General features: G+C 44.5%; 1 protein-coding gene across 2 annotated transcripts in view; it reads left to right on the plus strand.

The window, feature by feature from the left end:
* Window positions 1-21,764, plus strand: part of LOC124555132 (MAM and LDL-receptor class A domain-containing protein 1-like) — a 1,074,113-nt gene that overhangs the window by 699,063 nt on the left and 353,286 nt on the right. For both annotated transcript variants that reach the window (XM_047128944.1, XM_047128945.1), the window contains exons 5-6: window positions 661-798; window positions 19,441-19,577. In XM_047128944.1, the coding sequence (XP_046984900.1) occupies window positions 661-798; window positions 19,441-19,577 (275 nt within the window). The remainder of the gene's footprint in view (window positions 1-660; window positions 799-19,440; window positions 19,578-21,764) is intronic.

The raw sequence follows: 21,764 nt of genomic DNA on the forward strand, positions 1-21,764 counted from the left end.
GACGCCGCATCGCGTGTCGCGCTCTACGTTGCCGGTACATCTGAGCTGGACTACATGCGGTACGTGCAACAGAATGAAGCGGTCAGCCGCAGGCGGGCTCGACGGGGTGAATGTGACGCGATGCACGGCTCCCGCTCTGTGCATTATCCAGCTCATCTTCACGAAACGGTTCACGTCTCTCAACCACGTTCTAGCATTAAAACTGCCATAGTTTTTAAAAAATTAAGTCGTTTCTTTCGATACTTTGCTGTTTTGGTATTGGTTTACCTTTCTGGCAAAGTAATTCTTACGTACAATGTTTTGAAAAGCTGTCTTACATTGCACAAGTTCGAAAAGTCGAGTACTTATTAAATAGGAGCTTCGTATTAATATTATTTCATTAGTGCATTTTTGACTGATTAATGTTTCTTTGCAATCTGTTAATACTCATTTATCGTGACTTAATAGATTTAGTAAGAAAGCGCCATTTCACAATGTAATTCCTCTGATCAGCTACTGGAGACTTATTTTGTATGAACTGGGAACTAGCACTCAGAATCATCTGAAAGATTTTTCCCTACAATCTCTCTTTATTTAACCACATTTTACGTTTCCATAGAGATATGTTTCTACTTCTGACGTCAGTGAGGAAATTTACACTGTTTTCATTTGAATTTTCAGGTCATTATATGTACATCGAGTCCTCGAGCCCACGAAAAGAAAATGATTTCGCCAGATTGTACTCGCCTGTGTATGGCAAGGAATTTGCAGATGACGGATGCTTCATGTTCTGGTACAACATGTATGGAACAACAATAGGTATGTACTTTTGAGGTATCTAGTGCACAAAACGTTCTGCTGTTCTACTAACCTTTACTGAGTAAGACACCTAAAATTTGTACGTAATATTGTTGTTATAAATACCTAGGTTTATACAAATATTTCAGGCGTTACCGAGCGTAACAAAATCTACAATTACCTTATGAAGGAAGAAGGAAGGTTAGAGATTAACGTGCAGCCAACCCAACAATCATTAGAGACAGAGGTTAAGCTCGGATTGGACAATGTTGGGGAAGGAAATCGTCTTTACCTTTATCGGCTAATCAGGCATCTAAATTTCAGAATTGTCCAAATGAAAATACCGGGTGATCAAAGAGTCAGTATAAATTTGAAAACTTAATAAACCACGGAATAATGTGGATAGAAAGGTAAAAATTGACACGCATACTTGGAATGACGTGGGGTTTTATTAGAACCAAAAAAAAACAAAGTACGCAAAATGTCCGACAGATGGCGCTGGGCAGCAAAACGTCAGTGACTGCGCATGACAATCGTGTATAAAAGGAGCTGTAAAGAGAGAGAGAATCAAATGCGCTAGTAGTCGCAGCATGTTGACGTTACCTGAAAAGGCGCTTTTAGTGAAGCTGTATTATCAGAATGGGGAATGTGCTAGTTCAGCGTTCCGATCCTATCGCCATAGGAAGGGTAAAAGTCCGTTGACAAATGCAGCTGTGACGAGAATGATTTCGAAGTTCGAAGCTACGGGTTGTTTAGACGATACACCCCGTAGTGGCCGACCGAGCACAAGGCGTAATGCTGCTGAGACAGTTCAGGAAGAAATGGAGACTGTAGAGGGTTCGTCTATGCACGGGGAAGTCAGCCCTTGTGCAGTCGCACGTCGCTCCGGCATTCCGTACAATATTGTTTGGGTGGCACTGAGGTGTACCCTACGATGCTATCCGTACTAAATCCATCGGCATCATGAACTGTTACCTGGCGATTTAGCGAAGCGGAGGGCATTTGCGGTGTGGGCGCTTCAAAAGATGGCGGAAGATGACGATTGGTTGAGTAACGTGTTGCATTTCATGCTCCGAGGGTCTGTCAACGCCCACAACTGCAGAATTTGGGCTACCGAAAATCCTAGAACTGTCGTGGAAACTCCATTGCACGACGAGAAAGTCACGATATGGGTTGGATTTACCACATCTACCGTTATTGGGCCTTTTTTCTTTGAGGAAATGCGTGATTCTGGTTTTGTAACTGCTACCGTGACGATATGTTACAGAATCGCATCATCCCCAGCCTGGCTGATAAACACCTGCTGGAACGTACGATGTTTATTCAGGATGCCGCTCCACCCCATATTGCTAGACGCGTGAAAGATCTCTTGCGCGCGTCGTTTGGTGATGATCGACCGACATCTCGGGGGATGCTGAAAGACAACATCCGACGCCATTGCCTCACCATAATTTCGGACATGCTCTACAGTGCTGCTCACAACATTGTTCCTCGACTACACCTATTGTTCAGGAATGATGGTGGACATATTGAGCATTTCCTGTAAAGAACATCATCTTCGCTTTCTCTTACTTCGTTATGCTAGTTATTGCTATTCTGATCAGATGTAGCACCGTCTGTCGGACATTTTTTGAACTTCTGTATTTTTTTGGTTCTAATAAAACCCCATGTCATTCCAAGCATGTGTGTCAATTTGTACCTCTCTATCTACATTATTCCACCATTTATTCAGTTTTCAAATTTATACTGACTTTTTGATCACCCAGTACTTTTCAATGTAACACGATATTTAAGAGTGCTACATTGATTAGACATAGGTAGATCAATTTGTAGTTTTGCTCTACATAGGTTCAACTCACGTTCGTACCAAATCGCATCAGTTCAGTGACCCACTGCCTTTCCTGTGCTTATGTTCGTTTCGATGCACAGACGGCAAGTGCTCTAACTATAGTTTATACGACTATGCAATCGTATTGCAGCCATCACTACATATCAGTGCACCTCTCCTTTTGAGTTACATTTCTCCTGTCAGTCATTTCGGAGCTAATGAAACAAATAAATAAATTGAAAACGGTTATTAGATGTGGGTTTCACAGAATTGTAGCTATCGACAAAATAATTGGATTGAAGTGTCATCTGATTAATATTTTTCGGTTCGATAAAATAGTTTTGGATAATTTTGGGCCGCGTCATTGTAAAGTACGAAAACAACTAAATTGTCGACGTTTCAATCCACTTGCTGCAGTCCACTTCAGGGTTGTTTTTAGTCTGACGTAATAAAGCTATTTTACGTAATGAGCATTTGATAGGCAAACACTGGAGGTTAGTTAAGTGGTGATGGATTTGTTACATTTATCGAGGAAGACATGATAATTTATGTTAATTACACTTATTAACTACAAAAATTTTCAGTTGTGTATAGCATAAATAATTAATATAAATGAAAAAGTATAGGTGCACAAGCTGCAGGAAAATAATCAAAGTACATTACAATTCCTTGAATTCCCGCAAAACGTTCTAGCTACATGACATCTCAATTGACTGCAGTTATCTTTTCCAAAATTTACTCTGATAAATAGCCTTCCCATCCCAAATAAAAGAAAAAAATATACTCTGTGACAGAAAGAAGAAGAAAAAACGGCGCACCACGAACAAATTATCCGAATGAGACGGAAATCGGTAGACGTAATGCACATGTACAGGGAAACATATAATTACAGTTTCAGAAAAACTGGATGATTTATTCAAGAGCAAGAGGTCACAAACTGAGCAAGTTAATAACTTGTTGCTCCACCTCTGACCCTTACGCAAGCAGTTATACGGCTTGGCACTGATTGATGATGGCTCTCGATCTTCCACCATAATCGAGTCCATCAACATGAGGTGCAAATATGAGGTAGCCAAGGAGGTGGAAATGTGGGTTCTACTTTGCCAAGACTGCTTGGTAGCTACTACAGGAAAACACAATTAATTAGCAGGAGTACGAAATAAGAAACTACTTATTACTTAACTTTGCTGTAGTCCATGATCAGTTGGTTGACAATTATAGAAGACGCGACTAGACTAAGCGCCTGTAGAATGACATAATTTACAAGTCACAAATCTTGCAGTGACGAATTAATCTCTCGTAATCTTGAATGTCGAATCCGGTGAATTTAAAGACTAACTTGGAACGGAGCTACAAAGACTCGATGGCAGCAATGAGTGAGCTGCAGACGATGACTAACATCGGCGCTGGCTGACCACTGAGCGCGGCTACGAACTGTGGACTGGCACAACTGCACTACTCTCCTGCTGCACATGAAGTGGCCTAGCGGCGCCTCGCAGCGAGCATAAGTACTGCGACTGTCTGTATACTCTTTCGCTAACACAGCCGTTTTCTGTTCCGTTTATCGAGAGAATAGCATCCGGCGGATCGATCTCTCAGGCGGCGGTGTGGTCGTATGACTTAGGACATCCGAATTGACAGATTTGTTGGATGTCGTAATGAAGGATATCGTGCCAAATTCTGTCCTATTGTCTCTCCCTTGATCGTTAAAATCCCGAGCTGGTTTGCAGGACGCTGTCCGTAATGCTCCAAACTTAATCAACTGTGGAGAAATCCGGTGACCTTGATGGTCAAGGCAGGGTTTGGCAGGCCCGAAGACAATCAGCAAATGCGAACGGGCAATATCTTGCTGAAATGTAAGCCCAGGTTGGCTTACCGTGAAGGACAAAAAAAATAGGGCGTAGAATGTCATAGATCTGCCTGCATGCTGTAGGGGTCCCCTGCGGCTGACAAACAAAGTGGTCCTGCTATAAAATGAAATGGCACCCTGCACCATCACCCCTGGCTGTAGGGCCGTACAGCGGACGATATTCAGGTTGGTATTCCACCGCTGTTCGGGGCATCACCAGACACTTCTTCCCCATGGAATCTCATTGAATAGAGTAGAATTGCCTTCAGTGATAAGTCCCGCTTCGAATTGTTCCCCGATGACCAGCGAAAACATGTTTGGAGACGCTCCGGACAGTGGAGGGATATCAATCTGACTGTTGTCGGCCCTATGCCCCGACCACCGGAGGTGATGGTGTCTGGTGCCATTTCTTTTCATATCAGGACCCCTTTGCTTGTTATCCACGGCACCCTCACAGCCAGCTGTACGTCGATGGCGTTCTACACCCACTTTTGTTGCACCTCATGGCAAAATATTCTGGGCTGATCTTTCATCGAGTAATGTCCGCCAGAACACGGCCAGAGTTCCCGCTGCTGCTTGTCTTCGTGCTTGGCAAACCCTACCTTGGCCATCAAGGTCACTGGACCTCTCCCCAGTCGAGAAGATTTGGAGCATCATGGGCAGTGTCCTCCAGTCAGCACGGGATTTTGAAGATCTGTCACGCCAGTTGGATATAATTTAGCACGGTATCCCTCAGGAAGACATCCAACAACTCTGTCAATCAATGCCAAGGCAAATAGCTGCTTGCATGAGGGCCAGAGATGGACCAACGCGTTATTGGTTCAAATGGCTCTAAGCACTATGGGACTCAACTGCCGTGGTCATAAGTCCCCTAGAACTTAGAACTACTTAAACCTAACTAACCTAAGGACATCACACACATCCATGCCCGAGGCAGGATTCGAACCTGCGACCGTAGCGGTCGTGCGGTTCCAGACTGTAGCGCCTTTAACCGCTCGGCCACTCCGGCCGGCCAACGCGTTATTGATTTGCTCAGTTTGTGAATCGCTTTCTCTTGAATAAATCATCCAATTTTTCTGAAATTGTAATCGTTTGTTTCTCTGTACATGTAAATTACATGTAGCGACTTCCGTTCCATTCGAATAATTCCTCTGTGTTGTGTCAGTTGTTTTTCTTCTTACATATTATTTATCCTCATTGTCTATAAGTACCTGAGTGCCAGGGATTGAGACAAACATGGCAGTCTAAAATTTATGGGAGGCCTTCAGGCATAGCATTACTAAGTGGTGAAAGGTCTGTAAGCAACATCGGTTCTTACATGTTGTAGATAGTACGCCCTGCATAAGGGATCATCCCTGTAGGACGGCATCCAACTGCATGGCAACGGTTAGGTCAATTTGGGCACGGGGCCTAACAGCAGTGACCCCCACTGTTAGCCATCTGCACACGGAGACTGGTGTCTCGTGCGATGCCTGAGCAGTGGTTGAAGTATCACAAATGAGGCTGAGCAGAAAAGAATCGTACACCATAGTATCACTCTCTTTCCTCACTCCTCTAACTCTCTGTAGAATTTGCTCTAATGTCCATTATAATTATCCGGGCTGTTATGCCGTGGTCGGTTGATGAATTCTGAGGTGATTCCCAACGTTTCGTCTCCGACTGCGGGAGACTTCTTCAAGGGGGTCCGTAGCTTGATGGAAGGTCCAACACACACACTGGCTCGCTACTGACTGCCGCTAAATTCCGTGTCCGCGTGCCCCCGCGCCGCGGCGTGACGTCACGTGTTTTGAAAACGTCAGTGCAATTGGCCGCTGTCCGTCGCCGTCGATCGCCGTTGCCATCACCCAGTAGTGGACGAGTGGTACACATCTTCTTTAACACCGGCATCCATATAACGTTTAATTTGACGCCCTCCTCCTTTCGGTTGAAATTATTTGGGTGTTTAGCGATTTCGATTGCCTCCCTGTAGAGCCTTTCGTAGTATCCGCTCGTGGCCGCTAGTACTTGCGTCTCCTCGAAACGAATATTGTGGTTCCCTGGCTGGAAAGCATGCTCCGCAACAGCTGATCGTTCCGTTTCTCCTCTTCTACAATTTCCCTTGTGCTCTTCCAAACGTTTAGAAACAGTTCTTTTGGTGGTACCCACATAAACATCACCACAGCTGCATGGGATCCTATACACTCCGGATTTTTCCAATGGTTTGCGAGCGTCCTTGGCAGGCCTAAGGTATTCCTGTATCTTCCTGGTGGGCTTGTAAATTACGGTAATATTCCGCTTCGTCAAGATCCTCCCTATTCTTTCCGTTACATTTTTAACAAACGGCAGGAAAACCTTAGATTTTGCAGTAGCCTGTACGTCACTATGATTTCTGCGTGGCTGCCTCAACGCACGTTTTATTTCGGCGGACGAATATCCGTTCTTCATTAGTGCATTGTGGAGATGTTCCATCTCAGCGTCGAGAAGCTCAGGTTCACAAATATTTCTAGCTCTATCAGTAAACTCTTCCGGGCTAAGTTGCCGTGGTCGATCTGTAGAACTTCTTCTCCCTGACGTTTCGTTCTCAACTACGGAGAACATCTTCCGAGGTGAGTCGACGACTGGCTGCTAGGAGCTGGGGCCGCCGCTTATATAGAGATCGTACGGGGCGCCACCACACGTCACGTGGCGTCGATGTGCAGCTATCTCTGGCTATCGTCTGTTCTCTCGATTGCAGGCAATCGATTGTCACGTGATTGATGCAACGTCGACCGCCATATCTTATCCAATTTTAATCCTTCTTCTTTACGATTAAAATTGTATTGATGTTTGTGGATTTCAATTGCCTCTCTATACATACGTGTATAATAGTGCGACGTCCTCGCTAGCACGCTTGTTTCACCAAATTTTATGTCGTGATCTCCATCCTTAAAAACATGTTCCGCTACTGCCGATTTGTCGATATGTCCCAAGCGACAGTTTCTTTTGTGCTCCGTCAACCGTGTATTGATGCTTCTTTTTGTAGTTCCTATGTAAACCCTGCCGCAACTACACGGAATTTTATATACCCCTGGGGTGGCTAGGGGGTGACGAGCATCTTTTGTTGATCTTAGGCATTCACTAATTTTCTTAGTAGGTCTAAAAATGGTCTCTACCTGAAACTTGACTAGTACTTTTCCAATGCGATCCGTGATATTATGGATGAACGGAAGAAATACTTTTCCAGCTGATGGTTGTTGCTGTCTCCTATTTTTGGGCATTTTTCTATTTGGGTGAAGTGCTCGATTAATCTCGTTTTTCGTATAACCATTTTTCGCAAAGGCCATTCGTAAATGATTTAGTTCTTCTTGTAAGTAGCCTGGTTCACAAATATTATTGGCCCTATCCACTAGTGTTTTTATGACCCCCCTCTTTTGCCTAGGGTGGTGGTTTCAGTTCTTATGGAGGTAGCGATCGGTATGTGTACCTTTCCTGTAGACCTTATGGCCTAAGGTCCCATCCGCCCGTTTGATAACTGATACATCCAAGAAGTTAAGTTGTCCATTCTTCTCCTTCTCCATAGTAAATTTAATCTTTGGGTTGATGCTATTTAAGTGTACCAGAAAATCATTCAAGTCTTCTTCCTCATGATTCCATATTACAAAGGTATCATCCACATACCGATACCACTTCGAGGGGCTTTTTTTGGCCGACTGCAATGCTTGATGTTCAAAATATTCCATGAATAAATTCGCAATTGCGGGACTTAGGGGGCTTCCCATGGCTACCCCATCGATCTGTTCATAAAATTCACCATTGTACTGAAAATAGGTTGAGGATAGACAGTGTTGGAACAAGTCTACTACGCTCCTGGAAATTGAAATAAGAACACCGTGAATTCATTGTCCCAGGAAGGGGAAACTTTATTGACACATTCCTGGGGTCAGATACATCACATGATCACACTGACAGAACCACAGGCACATAGACACAGGCAACAGAGCATGCACAATGTCGCCACTAGTACAGTGTATATCCACCTTAAGCAGCAATGCAGGCTGCTATTCTCCCATGGAGACGATCGTAGAGATGCTGGATGTAGTCCTGTGGAACGGCTTGCCATGCCATTTCCACCTGGCGCCTCAGTTGGACCAGCGTTCGTGCTGGACGTGCAGACCGCGTGAGACGACGCTTCATCCAGTCCCAAACATGCTCAATGGGGGACAGATCCGGAGATCTTGCTGGCCAGGGTAGTTGACTTACACCTTCTAGAGCACGTTGGGTGGCACGGGATACATGCGGACGTGCATTGTCCTGTTGGAACAGCAAGTTCCCTTGCCGGTCTAGGAATGGTAGAACGATGGGTTCGATGACGGTTTGGATGTACCGTGCACTATTCAGTGTCCCCTCGACGATCACCAGTGGTGTACGGCCAGTGTAGGAGATCGCTCCCCACACCATGATGCCGGGTGTTGGCCCTGTGTGCCTCGGTCGTATGCAGTCCTGATTGTGGCGCTCACCTGCACGGCGCCAAACACGCATACGACCATCATTGGCACCAAGGCAGAAGCGACTCTCATCGCTGAAGACGACACGTCTCCATTCGTCCCTCCATTCACGCCTGTCGCGACACCACTGGAGGCGGGCTGCACGATGTTGGGGCGTGAGCGGAAGACGGCCTAACGGTGTGCGGGACCGTAGCCCAGCTTCATGGAGACGGTTGCGAATGGTCCTCGCCGATACCCCAGGAGCAACAGTGTCCCTAATTTGCTGGGAAGTGGCGGTGCGGTCCCCTACGGCACTGCGTAGGATCCTACGGTCTTGGCGTGCATCCGTGCGTCGCTGCGGTCCGGTCCCAGGTCGACGGGCACGTGCACCTTCCGCCGACCACTGGCGACAACATCGATGTACTGTGGAGACCTCACGCCCCACGTGTTGAGCAATTCGGCGGTACGTCCACCCGGCCTCCCGCATGCCCACTATACGCCCTCGCTCAAAGTCCGTCAACTGCACATACGGTTCACGTCCACGCTGTCGCGGCATGCTACCAGTGTTAAAGACTGCGATGGAGCTCCGTATGCCACGGCAAACTGGCTGACACTGACGGCGGCGGTGCACAAATGCTGCGCAGCTAGCGCCATTCGACGGCCAACACCGCGGTTCCTGGTGTGTCCGCTGTGCCGTGCGTGTGATCATTGCTTGTACAGCCCTCTCGCAGTGTCCGGAGCAAGTATGGTGGGTCTGACACACCGGTGTCAATGTGTTCTTTTTTCCATTTCCAGGAGTGTATATCAGTAGGGAACATATTGGCTATACGGGAGAGAGCTTCATCAACTGGAACCATCGTGAACAAAGACATTATATCAAAACTGACAAGTATGTCATTAGTACCGACAGTAATTTCCCTCAATTTCTCAATGAAGTGTAGAGAGTTTTTAATATGACTCTCAGTTATGCCTATGTGAGGTTGTAACAAAGAGGCAAGGTGTCTGGCTAGTTCTTGGGTAGGAGCTCCAATTGCGCTGACTATTGGTCTCAAAGGAACATCAGGTTTATGTATCTTTGGTAATCCATATAATCTTGGAGGATAAGCCTCCGTTTCACAAAGATACTTTTTAACTTCTGTAGGAATTGAAGACTGTTTTATCAGACGATTGGTGGCATTCAGCACATTCGTTGTGGGATCCTTTTTCAACTTCTTGTATGTGCTGGGTTCCAGGAGATCACTGATCTTCTTGTGATAATCCTCAGTATTCATTAAAACAGTAACATTTCCCTTGTCAGCGGCAACTATAATAACATTCTTGTCTGCATTGATCTCCCGCAATGCCTTCCTTTCCCCTTGAGACAGATTGCTGCTGGGTGGCTTAGCTTTGCGTAATATCCTGGAGGTTTCCATTCTAATTTCATCAGCACAATATGATGGTAACTGACGAATTCCTGCCTCTATATTAGCAATAATGTCCTCCACAGGAATCTTGGATGGAGTTATTGCAAAATTCCCTCCTTTAGACACAACAGAAAGTTCTTCCTTAGACAATTCTTTTTCCGATAAATTAATAACCGTTTGGGAATTTTTTGGAATCGGTGTTTCCTATCGACCCTCTTGTAGACGATCAAACTTGTCCTTCTGCCTATTGGAAGACACTTCTGCACTAATCTCCATAGATCTAAGTGTTAAACTGTCCACTTTGTTAAAATGACAAAACTGCATAGTATTGCTAATAAGTAAATGAAGATTTAGCAGTTGGCCATCACATACCGCCAGTCCTCGTCGTGTCTGATGTATCCGCTCACGTAGTAATGCCAGTTCCATACGAGTTGAAAAAGGATCCCACAACGAATGTGCTGAATGCCACCAATCGTCTGATAAAACAGTCTTCAATCCCTACAGAAGTTAAAAAGTATCTTTGTGAAACGGAGGCTTATCCTCCGAGATTATATGGATTACCAAAGAAACATAAACCTGATGTTCCTTTGAGACCAATAGTCAGCGCAATTGGAGCTCCTACCCAAGAACTAGCCAGACACCTTGCCTCTTTGTTACAACCTCACATAGGCAAAACTGAGAGTCATATTAAAAACTCTCTACACTTCATTGAGAAATTGAGGGAAATTACTGTCGGTCCTAATGACATACTTGTCAGTTTTGATATAGTGTCTTTGTTCACGATGGTTCCAGTTGATGAAGCTCTCTCCCATATAGCCAATATGTTCCCTACTGATATAGTAGCCTTGTTCCAACACTGTCTATCCTCAACCTATTTTCAGTACAATGGTGAATTTTATGAACAGATCGATGGGGTAGCCATGGGAAGCCCCCTAAGTCCCGCAAATGCGAATTCATTCATGGAATATTTTGAACATCAAGCATTGCAGTCGGCCAAAAAAAGCCCCTCGAAGTGGTATCGGTATGTGGATGATACCTTTGTAATATGGAATCATGAGGAAGAAGACTTGAATGATTTTCTGGTACACTTAAATAGCATCAACCCAAAGATTAAATTTACTATGGAGAAGGAGAAGAATGGACAACTTAACTTCTTGGGTGTAGCAGTTATCAAACGGGCGGATGGGACCTTAGGCCATAAGGTCTACGGGAAAGGTACACATACCGATCGCTACCTCCATAAGAACTGAAACCACTACCCTAGGCAAAAGAGGGGGGTCATAAAAACACTAGTGGATAGGGCCAATAATATTTGTGAACCAGGCTACTTACAAGAAGAACTAAATCATTTACGAATGGCCTTTGCGAAAAATGGTTATACGAAAAACGAGATTAATCGAGCACTTCACCCAAATAGAAAAATGCCCAAAAATAGGAGACAGCAACAACCATCAGCTGGAAAAGTATTTCTTCCGTTCATCCATAATATCACGGATCGCATTGGAAAAGTACTAGTCAAGTTTCAGGTAGAGACCATTTTTAGACCTACTAAGAAAATTAGTGAATGCCTAAGATCAACAAAAGATGCTCGTCACCCCCTAGCCACCCCAGGGGTATATAAAATTCCGTGTAGTTGCGGCAGGGTTTACATAGGAACTACAAAAAGAAGCATCAATACACGGTTGACGGAGCATAAAAGAAACTGTCGCTTGGGACATATCGACAAATCGGCAGTAGCGGAACATGTTTTTAAGGATGGAGATCACGACATAAAATTTGGTGAAACAAGCGTGCTAGCGAGGACGTCGCACTATTATACACGTATGTATAGAGAGGCAATTGAAATCCACAAACATCAATACAATTTTAATCGTAAAGAAGAAGGATTAAAATTGGATAAGATATGGCGGTCGACGTTGCATCAATCACGTGACAATCGATTGCCTGCAATCGAGAGAACAGACGATAGCCAGAGATAGCTGCACATCGACGCCACGTGACGTGTGGTGGCGCCCCGTACGATCTCTATATAAGCGGCGGCCCAGCTCCTAGCAGCCAGTCGTCGACTCACCTCGGAAGATGTTCTCCGTAGTTGAGAACGAAACGTCAGGGAGAAGAAGTTCTACAGATCGACCACGGCAACTTAGCCCGGAAGAGTTTACTAATAAAGACGCCGGCCGTGAAAGCCTACATGGAATGATTTCTAGCTCTGTCCGCTAACGTCTTGATAACATCCCGCTTCTGTTGTGGGTGGTGGTTCGAATCCCGGTGCAAATAACGGTCCGTGTGCGTGCGTTTGCGGTACACTGAGTGGCCCAAACTACCATTTTCGTTTCTAAACACAAGCACATCGAGGAAATGTAGTTTGCCGTCTACCTCCTCCTCCATAGTAAACTGAATTCTTGAGTTTATACTATTCAGATGTTCGTGGAACCGGCTTAGTTCCTCCCTACCATGTCTCCACAACACAAACGTGTCATCCACGTATCGGAACCATACATTTGGTTTCTTGCTGGCAGTACCTAAGGCCTGTTCTTCGAATTTCTCCATAAAGAAGTTTGCAATTACGGGACTTAGGGGGCTTCCCATAGCCACGCCATCCGTTTGCTCCTAAAACTGTTCATTCCCCTTGAAGTACGCGGTCGTCAAACAACACTTAAACAGCTCTAAAATAATGGCAGGAAAAATTCGATCCAGCTGTTCCAATACATCATTAAGTGGAACCATGGTAAACAGCGATACCACATCGAAGCTGACCAATATGTCCTCCGGCTGGACCACTATGCCATTCAATCTGCTGATGAAATGTGTCGAATTCTTTATATACGAGTCCGAACGGCCCACATGTGGTTTTAACAGCGTAGTCAAAAACTTGGCTAACGAGTAGGTGGGCGAACCATTGGCACTTAGTATCGGTCTTAACGGAACATTTTCTTTATGACTTTTGGGCAATCTATAAAGCCTCGGTGGTAGCGCAACCGAACTGCAGAGACCTTTCTGTACACTCTCATCAATGGAGGACTTTTTTATTAACCGCGACACAGTTCTGAGAACGTTGTTAGTGGGGTCCTTATTCAGCTTCCTATATGCTTGCGGATCCAGTAGATCCGTAATTTTTCTCTGATAGTCGGCCACATCCATAACCACCGTTGCGCTTCCTTTGTCAGCTGGGAGAACCAAAATACTATCGTCGTCATTCAGGAGTTTTAAAGCTCTTCTCTCACCCACAGTTATATTACTTTTCGGCGGTTTTGCATTGGCTAATATTCTCACTGTTTCTATACGGATTTCTTCAGCTGTTACAGAATCTACACTGCGAATTCCTGCTTCTACATTGGCTATAATTTCTTCCGTGGGCACAAAACGCGGACTAACAGCAAAATTTCCTCCCTTGGCAAGCACAGATGTCTCATCGTCAGATAACGAACGTTTGGACAAATTGATAACGGTCCGGAAAACGCAAACTTCTTTATGGAGAAATTCGAAGAACAGGCCTTAGGTACTGCCAGCAAGAAACCAAATGTATTGTTCCGATACGTGGATGACACGTTTGTGTTGTGGAGACATGGTAGGGAGGAACTAAGCCGGTTCCACGAACATCTGAACAGTATAAACTCAAGAATTCAGTTTACTATGGAGGAGGAGGTAGACGGCAAACTATATTTCCTCGATGTGGTTGTGTTTAGAAACGAAAATGGTATTTTGGGCCACTCAGTGTACCGCAAACCCACGCACACGGACAGTTATTTGCACCGTGATTCGTACCACCACCCACAACAGAAGCGGGGTGTTATCAAGACGTTAGCGGACAGAGCTAGAAATATTTGTGAACCTGAGTTGCTCGACGCTGAGATGGAACATCTCCACAATGCACTAATGAAGAACGGATATTCGTCTGCCGAAATAAAACGTGCGTTGTGGCAGCCACGCAGAAATCATACTGACGTACAGGCTACTGCAAAATCTAAGGTTTTCCGGCCGTTTGTTAATAATGTAACGGAAAGAATAGGGAGGATCTTGACGAAGCGGAATATTACCGTGATTTACAAGCCCACCGGGAAGATACAGGAATACCTTAGGCCTGCCAAGGACGCTCGCAAACCATTGGAAAAATCTGGAGTGTATAGGATCCCATGCAGCTGTGGTGATGTTTATGTGGGTACCACCAAAAGAACTGTTTCTAAACGTTTGGAAGAGCACAAGGGAAATTGTAGAAGAGGAGAAACGGAACGATCAGCTGTTGCGGAGCATGCTTTCCAGCCAGGGAACCACAATATTCGTTTCGAGGAGACGCAAGTACTAGCGGCCACGAGCAGATACTACGAAAGACTCTACAGGGAGGCAATCGAAATCGCTAAACACCCAATTTCAACCGAAAGGAGGAGGGCGTCAAATTAAACGGTATATGGATGCCGGTGTTAAAGAAGATGTGTACCACTCGTCCACTACTGGGTGATGGCAACGGCGATCGACGGCGACGGACAGCGGCCAATTGCACTGACGTTTTCAAAACACGTGACGTCACGCCGCGGCGCGGGGGCGCGCGGACACGGAATTTAGCGGCAGTCAGTAGCTAGCCAGTGTGTGTGTTGGACCTTCCATCAAGCTGCGGACCCCCTTGAAGATGTCTCCCGCAGTCGGAGACGAAATGTTGGGAATCACCTCAGAATTCATCAACCGACCACGGCATAACAGCCCGGATAATTATAATGGACATGATATTTCCGGCCGTGAAAGTTTACATTTTAGTATTTGCTCTAATGTCAACCAGCTCAAATTCTTCGTCTTACCTTATTTGTTCGCAACTTTTATTGCTCACGCAAAAGTCCTTATTTCCCTTCCTAAAAAGCATTAAGTCGTCAAGAATTTTCCTTTCGAAAAAGCAGTCCGGAAAAGACTGAAATTAGTTTAGTGCCTCCATCGTACGTTACCGTTGAGAAGTAGACCAACAACAAGCATTGGATTAGTAGTTCGAAATCTCAGTTACAATAACGTTCAGGAAGTCGTCTGTAGTATCATAGTCTGATGGGTCCCTCTCCTTTTGTTTACATATGTCTCCAAATGGCTTAGGGTTCTCATTCACACACAGCAAACATTATACAAGACGAAGTTTTCGGAAAATTGGAAAATTTTGAAATTTGTGGTAAGGTCTTATGGGACCAAACTACTTAGGTCATCGGTCCCTTAGCCTACACACTACTTAACGTAACGTAAACTAACTTACGCTATGGACAACACGCACAGCCATGCCCGAGGGAGGACTCGAACCTCCGACGGGGGGAACTGCACGGGCCGTGACAAGGCGCCCTAGAGCGCGTGACTACCCCGCGCGGCTGAAGTTTTCGCTCTGCAGCGAGTGTGCGCTGATATGAGACTTCCTGACAGATTAAAAACTGTGTGCCGGGCCGAGACTCGAACTCTGGACCTTTGACTTTGGCGGGAAAGTGCTCTACAGGCTGAGCTACGCAAGAACGACTCACGACAGCCCTGTAGAACGCCTTCCCTCGAAAGGCAAAGGTCTCGAGTTGGAGTCTCGGTCCGGCACACAGTTTTAATCTGCCAGGAAGTTTCGTTATACAGGATATTGGTGTGTCATCTACATAATAACACAGACATTATAAATATGTCCAATTATTTAAGATGTGTGCAGGAAAACCTATGACACTTGAAATTAGTAGAAACTCGGACAGTATGTAAATCCCGATTAAGAAACAACTTCAAAGAGATATAGAAGAGGTGGATAGGTTAGAGGAGGAGAAATAGAATGGTAAAATTCGAAGCTATGATGGAGAGGAGAAAGAAAGAGATGAGAGGGGCACAACAATGGTGGCTATACCGTCCCTAATATGTAAGTCTTGAGTTCCCTCTTGAATGTTGAGTGGTTCTGGATAAGACGCAGATCACAGGGGAGCGCGTTCCATAGTCGTATGGCTGAGATGGAGAATGACACGGAGAAAGATTTTGTTATGTAAAGGTACAGCCAAGATGCTAGACGTATCCGATCTGGTATTGCGGTTGTGGAATGATGATAGGTGTTTAATGTGAGAAGATAAGTATTGGGGGCACCTGTGGCTAAGAAATCGATGAAGTAAGCACATCGTATGGAGATCGCGTGACTTATGTGGGCGTATCCAACCTAGCTGGGAGTATGAAGGACTGATAAGATCATACAACCGTATATTGCAAACGTATCTAACGCAAGCATTCATCACTAGCTCGAGGCATCTCGAATTTTCTATTTGTGCCGTGTTGAACTACATCACAGTAGTAAAGATTAGGCAAGACTAGTGTTTGGACTAATTTTTGTTTAACATGGGTTCGAAATATTTTTCTAAATTTTTGAATTGCATGTAGGGAGGAGAGCGATTTCCGGCAAGCTGTGACTGTTTGTTCTTCCCAGTTTAGGAGTTCATCCAAGATTATTCCAAGGTCTTTTACTGTTTTCTGGTATGTTAGTTGGGTACCATTGAGGAGTATTTGAGGGACTGTTTCGTGAAAGTACCGGCTGATTAACTTTGGATGAGATATAAGTATGACCTGGGATTTCTTGGGGTTTAGTTTCAGACCTATGTTCTGTGCCCATCAAGAAACAGAGCAAAGATCTGCGTTCATACTCGCTACTGCGTCAGCAATGTTCTTGGGGCTTGCACTTATGTACAGTTGGATGTTGTCGGCATATAGATGGTAGTTGCAGGAGTGAATCACTGAAGAAATGTCATTAATGTACAGTGAGAAGAGTAATGGACCAAGGACGGAGCCTTGGGGAACTCCAGAGCGCACGTTTTTCCATGATGACTTTTCCGACCCACAAATGACTTGTTGACTTCTGTTTTTGAGGTAGCTGTCGAACCAGTGTATTGCGCTGTTTGAGAAATTCAGCTGCTTCATTTTAGTTAGTAATATATCAAAGTCAACTGTGTGAAAAGCCTTGCTAAAGTCAAGCAGTGTTAGGATGGAAGCTTCACGTCTGTCCTTAGCATGATTAATGTCATCAGTTACTTTGATTAATGCAGTTGCTGTACTATGGTGCTTTCGAAAGCCTAACTGATATTTGTCGTGGATGCTATGAGTTTTGAGGTAATCCGTCAGCTGTTCATGGACGATGTATTCTAGGGCTTTAGATATTGCAGGTAGTATGCTGATCGGCCTGTAGTCACCTGGCGACTTAGGGTTGTCAGTCTTGGGTATAGGTTGAATTAAACTTTGCTTCCACTCAGTAGGATATGTACTACTGACAAGAGACAGGTTGAAGATGTCTGTGATAATTGGAGTAATAGTGTCTACGACGTTCTTAATCATGCCAATGCAAACTTCATCATTTCCTACTGCCTCGGAAGAGATTCTCATAATTGCCTTGTGTACTGTGCCGGTAGTGACATGTTTTAGAAAAAACTTGTCTCTCGAGCGATTGATATCTTGGGGCTGGTAATTTGTCGCTGCGTGGCAGTTTACAGCTGTTGAGAAGAAATCGTTTAATTCTTCTGCAGATGCTTGATAAACAGCGTCAGATCTTCGCTTCCCTATACCGAAACTGCGCAGCTTTTTCCACAGTGCAGCAGGTTTTGATATGCCGCATACGACAGAGCGGGCATGTCTGATTTTGGCATTCCTCACGCTTTGCTTGGTTCTATTTCGTAGTTTCTTATAAGCTTCGTACGCCTCGGGAGTTGGGTTACGCTTGAAGGCCCTATGTGCAGCATCACGTTTATTCATTAACTGGCGCAATGCAGTGGTGAGCCACGGAGCGGGAGCTCTCTCTACCTTGACAGTGCGTTGAGGAGCATATTTATCATACAGTGAAATAATTTTGCGACATAATTCCCGAATTTTTCCGTCTAAAGTCGGTTCATTGCTTATATCATGCCAAGGGATTCTGAGCAATCCTTTTGAAGAGCGTCATGGTTAACATTTTTTAGGTTTCTGTAGGTTACCAGGTGAGATTTTTCTTTGGTAGTATGCACTGAGTAATTTAAGAACATCACGTCATGAGCAGACAGTCCCGGAGCGGATGTCTGATTGGCGCGAATTATTTTATCTGGTCGCTTTGTTGCTATTATATCTATGAGTGTATGGCTGTGTGGCGTGTGATGAGTTGGGTCCAGTGGTGTTAAACTCATATCATAGGAGTGGAACAGTCTCCTTAGTTTTTCTGCAGAGGGAGATTTTAACTGTAAGACTTATTGTCCAGCCCTAATGTCAACATTTCGGCTATGTGCTCGTCTTTCAGAGTGATAATGCACGAGCACACGCCGTCGTCCAGGAAGCCACATCATCCAGAGCATTGCCTCTGCAGCTACTGAAAAGGATGAAGTTCCTCTGTAGGAACATTATGTCAGTCGGGCCTCTCCACAAATATCCCTCCTATGATGTTACTCCTACTGTACAGCCGTCTGTATCGTTGAGGCACACAATTCACATCACTGAATGGAAGTTAACTGTTCTTGGAGATCAGGCCTCTAGATATGAATATGTATGGCAGGTGATCGATGGTTTTGGATGAAGAGGCTATACTGAAATAAAGTGAATAGCTCCCAATAGAGAGGAATTCAGAACTGCACGATATCACAATCAATGACTGAAACAACAACATTTCAGATTTAGGACAAGTGTTTTTGAAATCAGCTTAATTATTATACACCAATGGTATGGATTCTCTTGGGACTAATTCAAGAACCCGCAAAGAAAGATCAGAGGATCCAAAATAGAAACATTACGGCTGTCAGCACAGCCATACAGTAAATTGCCACTGGGTCTTCGGGAAACTTTATACTCCACTGCTGCAAGCGAAATAGTTTTGTGTCCTGACAGAAGCTTTCAGCTCTCTTATTGGTTTTTCTTTAATTTCCAAAGAGATTAATTCGTGAAATGGACAACCAGTTCGTACTATGAAGACAACAACAACAACAGGTAACAACGCGGAACGTCTTGCTTTTTACCCAGACCTCCAGTCATTAGTTTCTAAGCAGAAGGTGGTTTCATTATGCCAAAAATAGTCTGCTTTGTCTTGCTCTAGCTTCGTTACTAATAACTTTGTCGCTTCTGTGATCCCGTCTTTAGTAGCTCGGTTAACAGTATCCTAAGGCTGTTGAGAATGATTTCTACAAATACAGATTAATGAGATATTACTTCTGTCTTTTGCAGGATCTCTTAAAATCTACGTGAAGCCCCAGAGTCGACCGTTTAAGGACTTGACGCCATCGTTCCTGAAATATGGGAACCAGGGCGCGCGGTGGATTCAAGGGATAATATCACTCACCTCAATCAATGATACGTTCCAGGTAAATTGTTACATTCATAATTTCATGTTGCTTCATTATCTGCTTTCATATTCTACCATCTCAAACTTAAATGACATGTCAAGCTACTGAAACAGTATTTATCGCCTCTCTCTCTCTCTCTCTCTCTCTCTCTCTCTCGTTCTTAACTGTAATTAGTGATATAGGTGTCATACCATCACTGAATCCGACACAAATCCAAGTTGTTACAAATATTTATAGTATAGACGCACAATTAAAATGTGTGTAGCTGAAGTGATTACGTATGTATTTTACCAGTTGAGAACGTATGTTTCTGTCTATGCTCAAAATTCATATAAACTGAGGATACGAAAAGTCTGTAAATAGTGCTTATCGTGTTAGACTGTGCGAAGTCCGTAATAGCTATAGTATCCTACTAATCAATTAGTAAGGAGAAGACCTACATTTAATTTAGTCGATATTGAACTCATTAGCGCCACATAATTATAATCAAGATGGGGGTAGGATTAGAGATGAAACAATAGGGGCCGCCAGAAGAAACTATCCTGTATTTCGTCTGTGATGATTTCAACAAATCACAAGAAAACGAGGATGGTTGGACAGCTTCGAATTCCGAGCTTCTTGAATAATCCAGTGCAAGTATTTTCTCCGTCTGTGACCTCACTTTCTTAAATATATGGATCAGGCAAGTGTTTGTTATTGTATGGTTGTATAATGAATTTCCCTTGCTCTCATGTGTCCATGATCCGCGATAGTCATTATCATATACACTGAAGCGCCAAAGAAACTGGTATACGCATGCGTTTTCAGAAAAGAGATATGTAAACAGGCAGAATGTGACGCTGAAGTCGGCAACGCCTATATAAGACAACAAGTGTCTGGCGCAGTTGTCAAAACGGTTATTGCTGCTACAATGGCAGGTTACCAAGATTTAAGTGAGTTTGAACGTGGTGTTATAGTCGGCTCACGAGCGATGGTCGAGCGAGAGGCGTGCCGAGCTAGTCCGCACAACTGCGAGAAGCACTGTGTCCGGGTTTCGCAGTGGTTAATCCAACTGTCTGTTAAGCAGAAGACTCTGCTTTCGAATCCCAGTCCGCCACACATTTTCACTCACCGCTGTTATGCCGCAACAAAGTCCTGATTCGGTTGATATCAATAGTCCCTTCCCTTTCCTTTCCTTTCTCTTCCTTCCTCAGAGGAATAATCGCGATATTCCTAAGTAATTTTGGAAAACTACGGGAAGCCCCAATCTGGATGGCCAGAAAGGAATCTGAACCGCATCCAAATGAGGGTACAACGTGTTAACCACCGCACCACCTCGCACGTTTCCTAAACGAGTCACGACCATCACAGGGGGAACCTAATAGCTACTGAGTAACTTATTTTGTCCAAGTCTGCTGCTTTCATCCCAAAACTTCTTCGGTGTATTAGAGAGGTGACGTTTATGGTGCTGATCCTTCCGCTAGATGTTTGGCGGCTATCACGTTAAGGTGCACTGACTGGTAGGGTAAGGTGGATTTAAGATATCAACATTATCCGTGCGCTTTCACAACTAAGATGTCAAACATGCCTGTAATTACAAAGTATTGCCTGTAATTACCAACTAATTATCAATTTTGAAAGTACTACGCTTCTCACCAGTGAAAAACTATCTTATTTGCTGATTTAGTCTATATCATTCAGCGGATAACCACATCATGCCTAGCTTAGCGTTTTAAAGTACTTGTTTAGTGGTAATTACAGTATGTGTAAGTGAGACTGGAGTTGCTAGGCTGCCCTTGGCTACCGTATTAATGGTAAGTGCTACTCTGTTGGCGTTAGGGTACTCGCAGAATGTTGACCACAATGCAGGGTCTATTGGCATGCTGTCCGTTATGATGACGAACGAGTCGTCACCAATGTTGACTGATGGCCAATACTAAAGAGAAACATATAAATCATAGCAGTTTTGCCAGTATCAAATGGTTCAAATGGCTCTGAGCACTATGGGACTCAACTGCTGAGGTCATTAGTCCCCTAGAACTTAGAACTAGTTAAACCTAACTAACCTAAGGACATCACAAACATCCATGCCCGAGGCAGGATTCGAACCTGCGACCGTAGCGGTCTTGCGGTTCCAGACTCCAGCGCCTTTAACCGCACGGCCACTTCGGCCGGCTTTGTCAGTATCGTCGATAAGGTGCTAGCTGAATGGTCTGGATCTGCAAA

This window comes from Schistocerca americana, chromosome X, assembly GCF_021461395.2.
Source record: "Schistocerca americana isolate TAMUIC-IGC-003095 chromosome X, iqSchAmer2.1, whole genome shotgun sequence".
Taxonomy (NCBI): domain Eukaryota; kingdom Metazoa; phylum Arthropoda; class Insecta; order Orthoptera; family Acrididae; genus Schistocerca; species Schistocerca americana.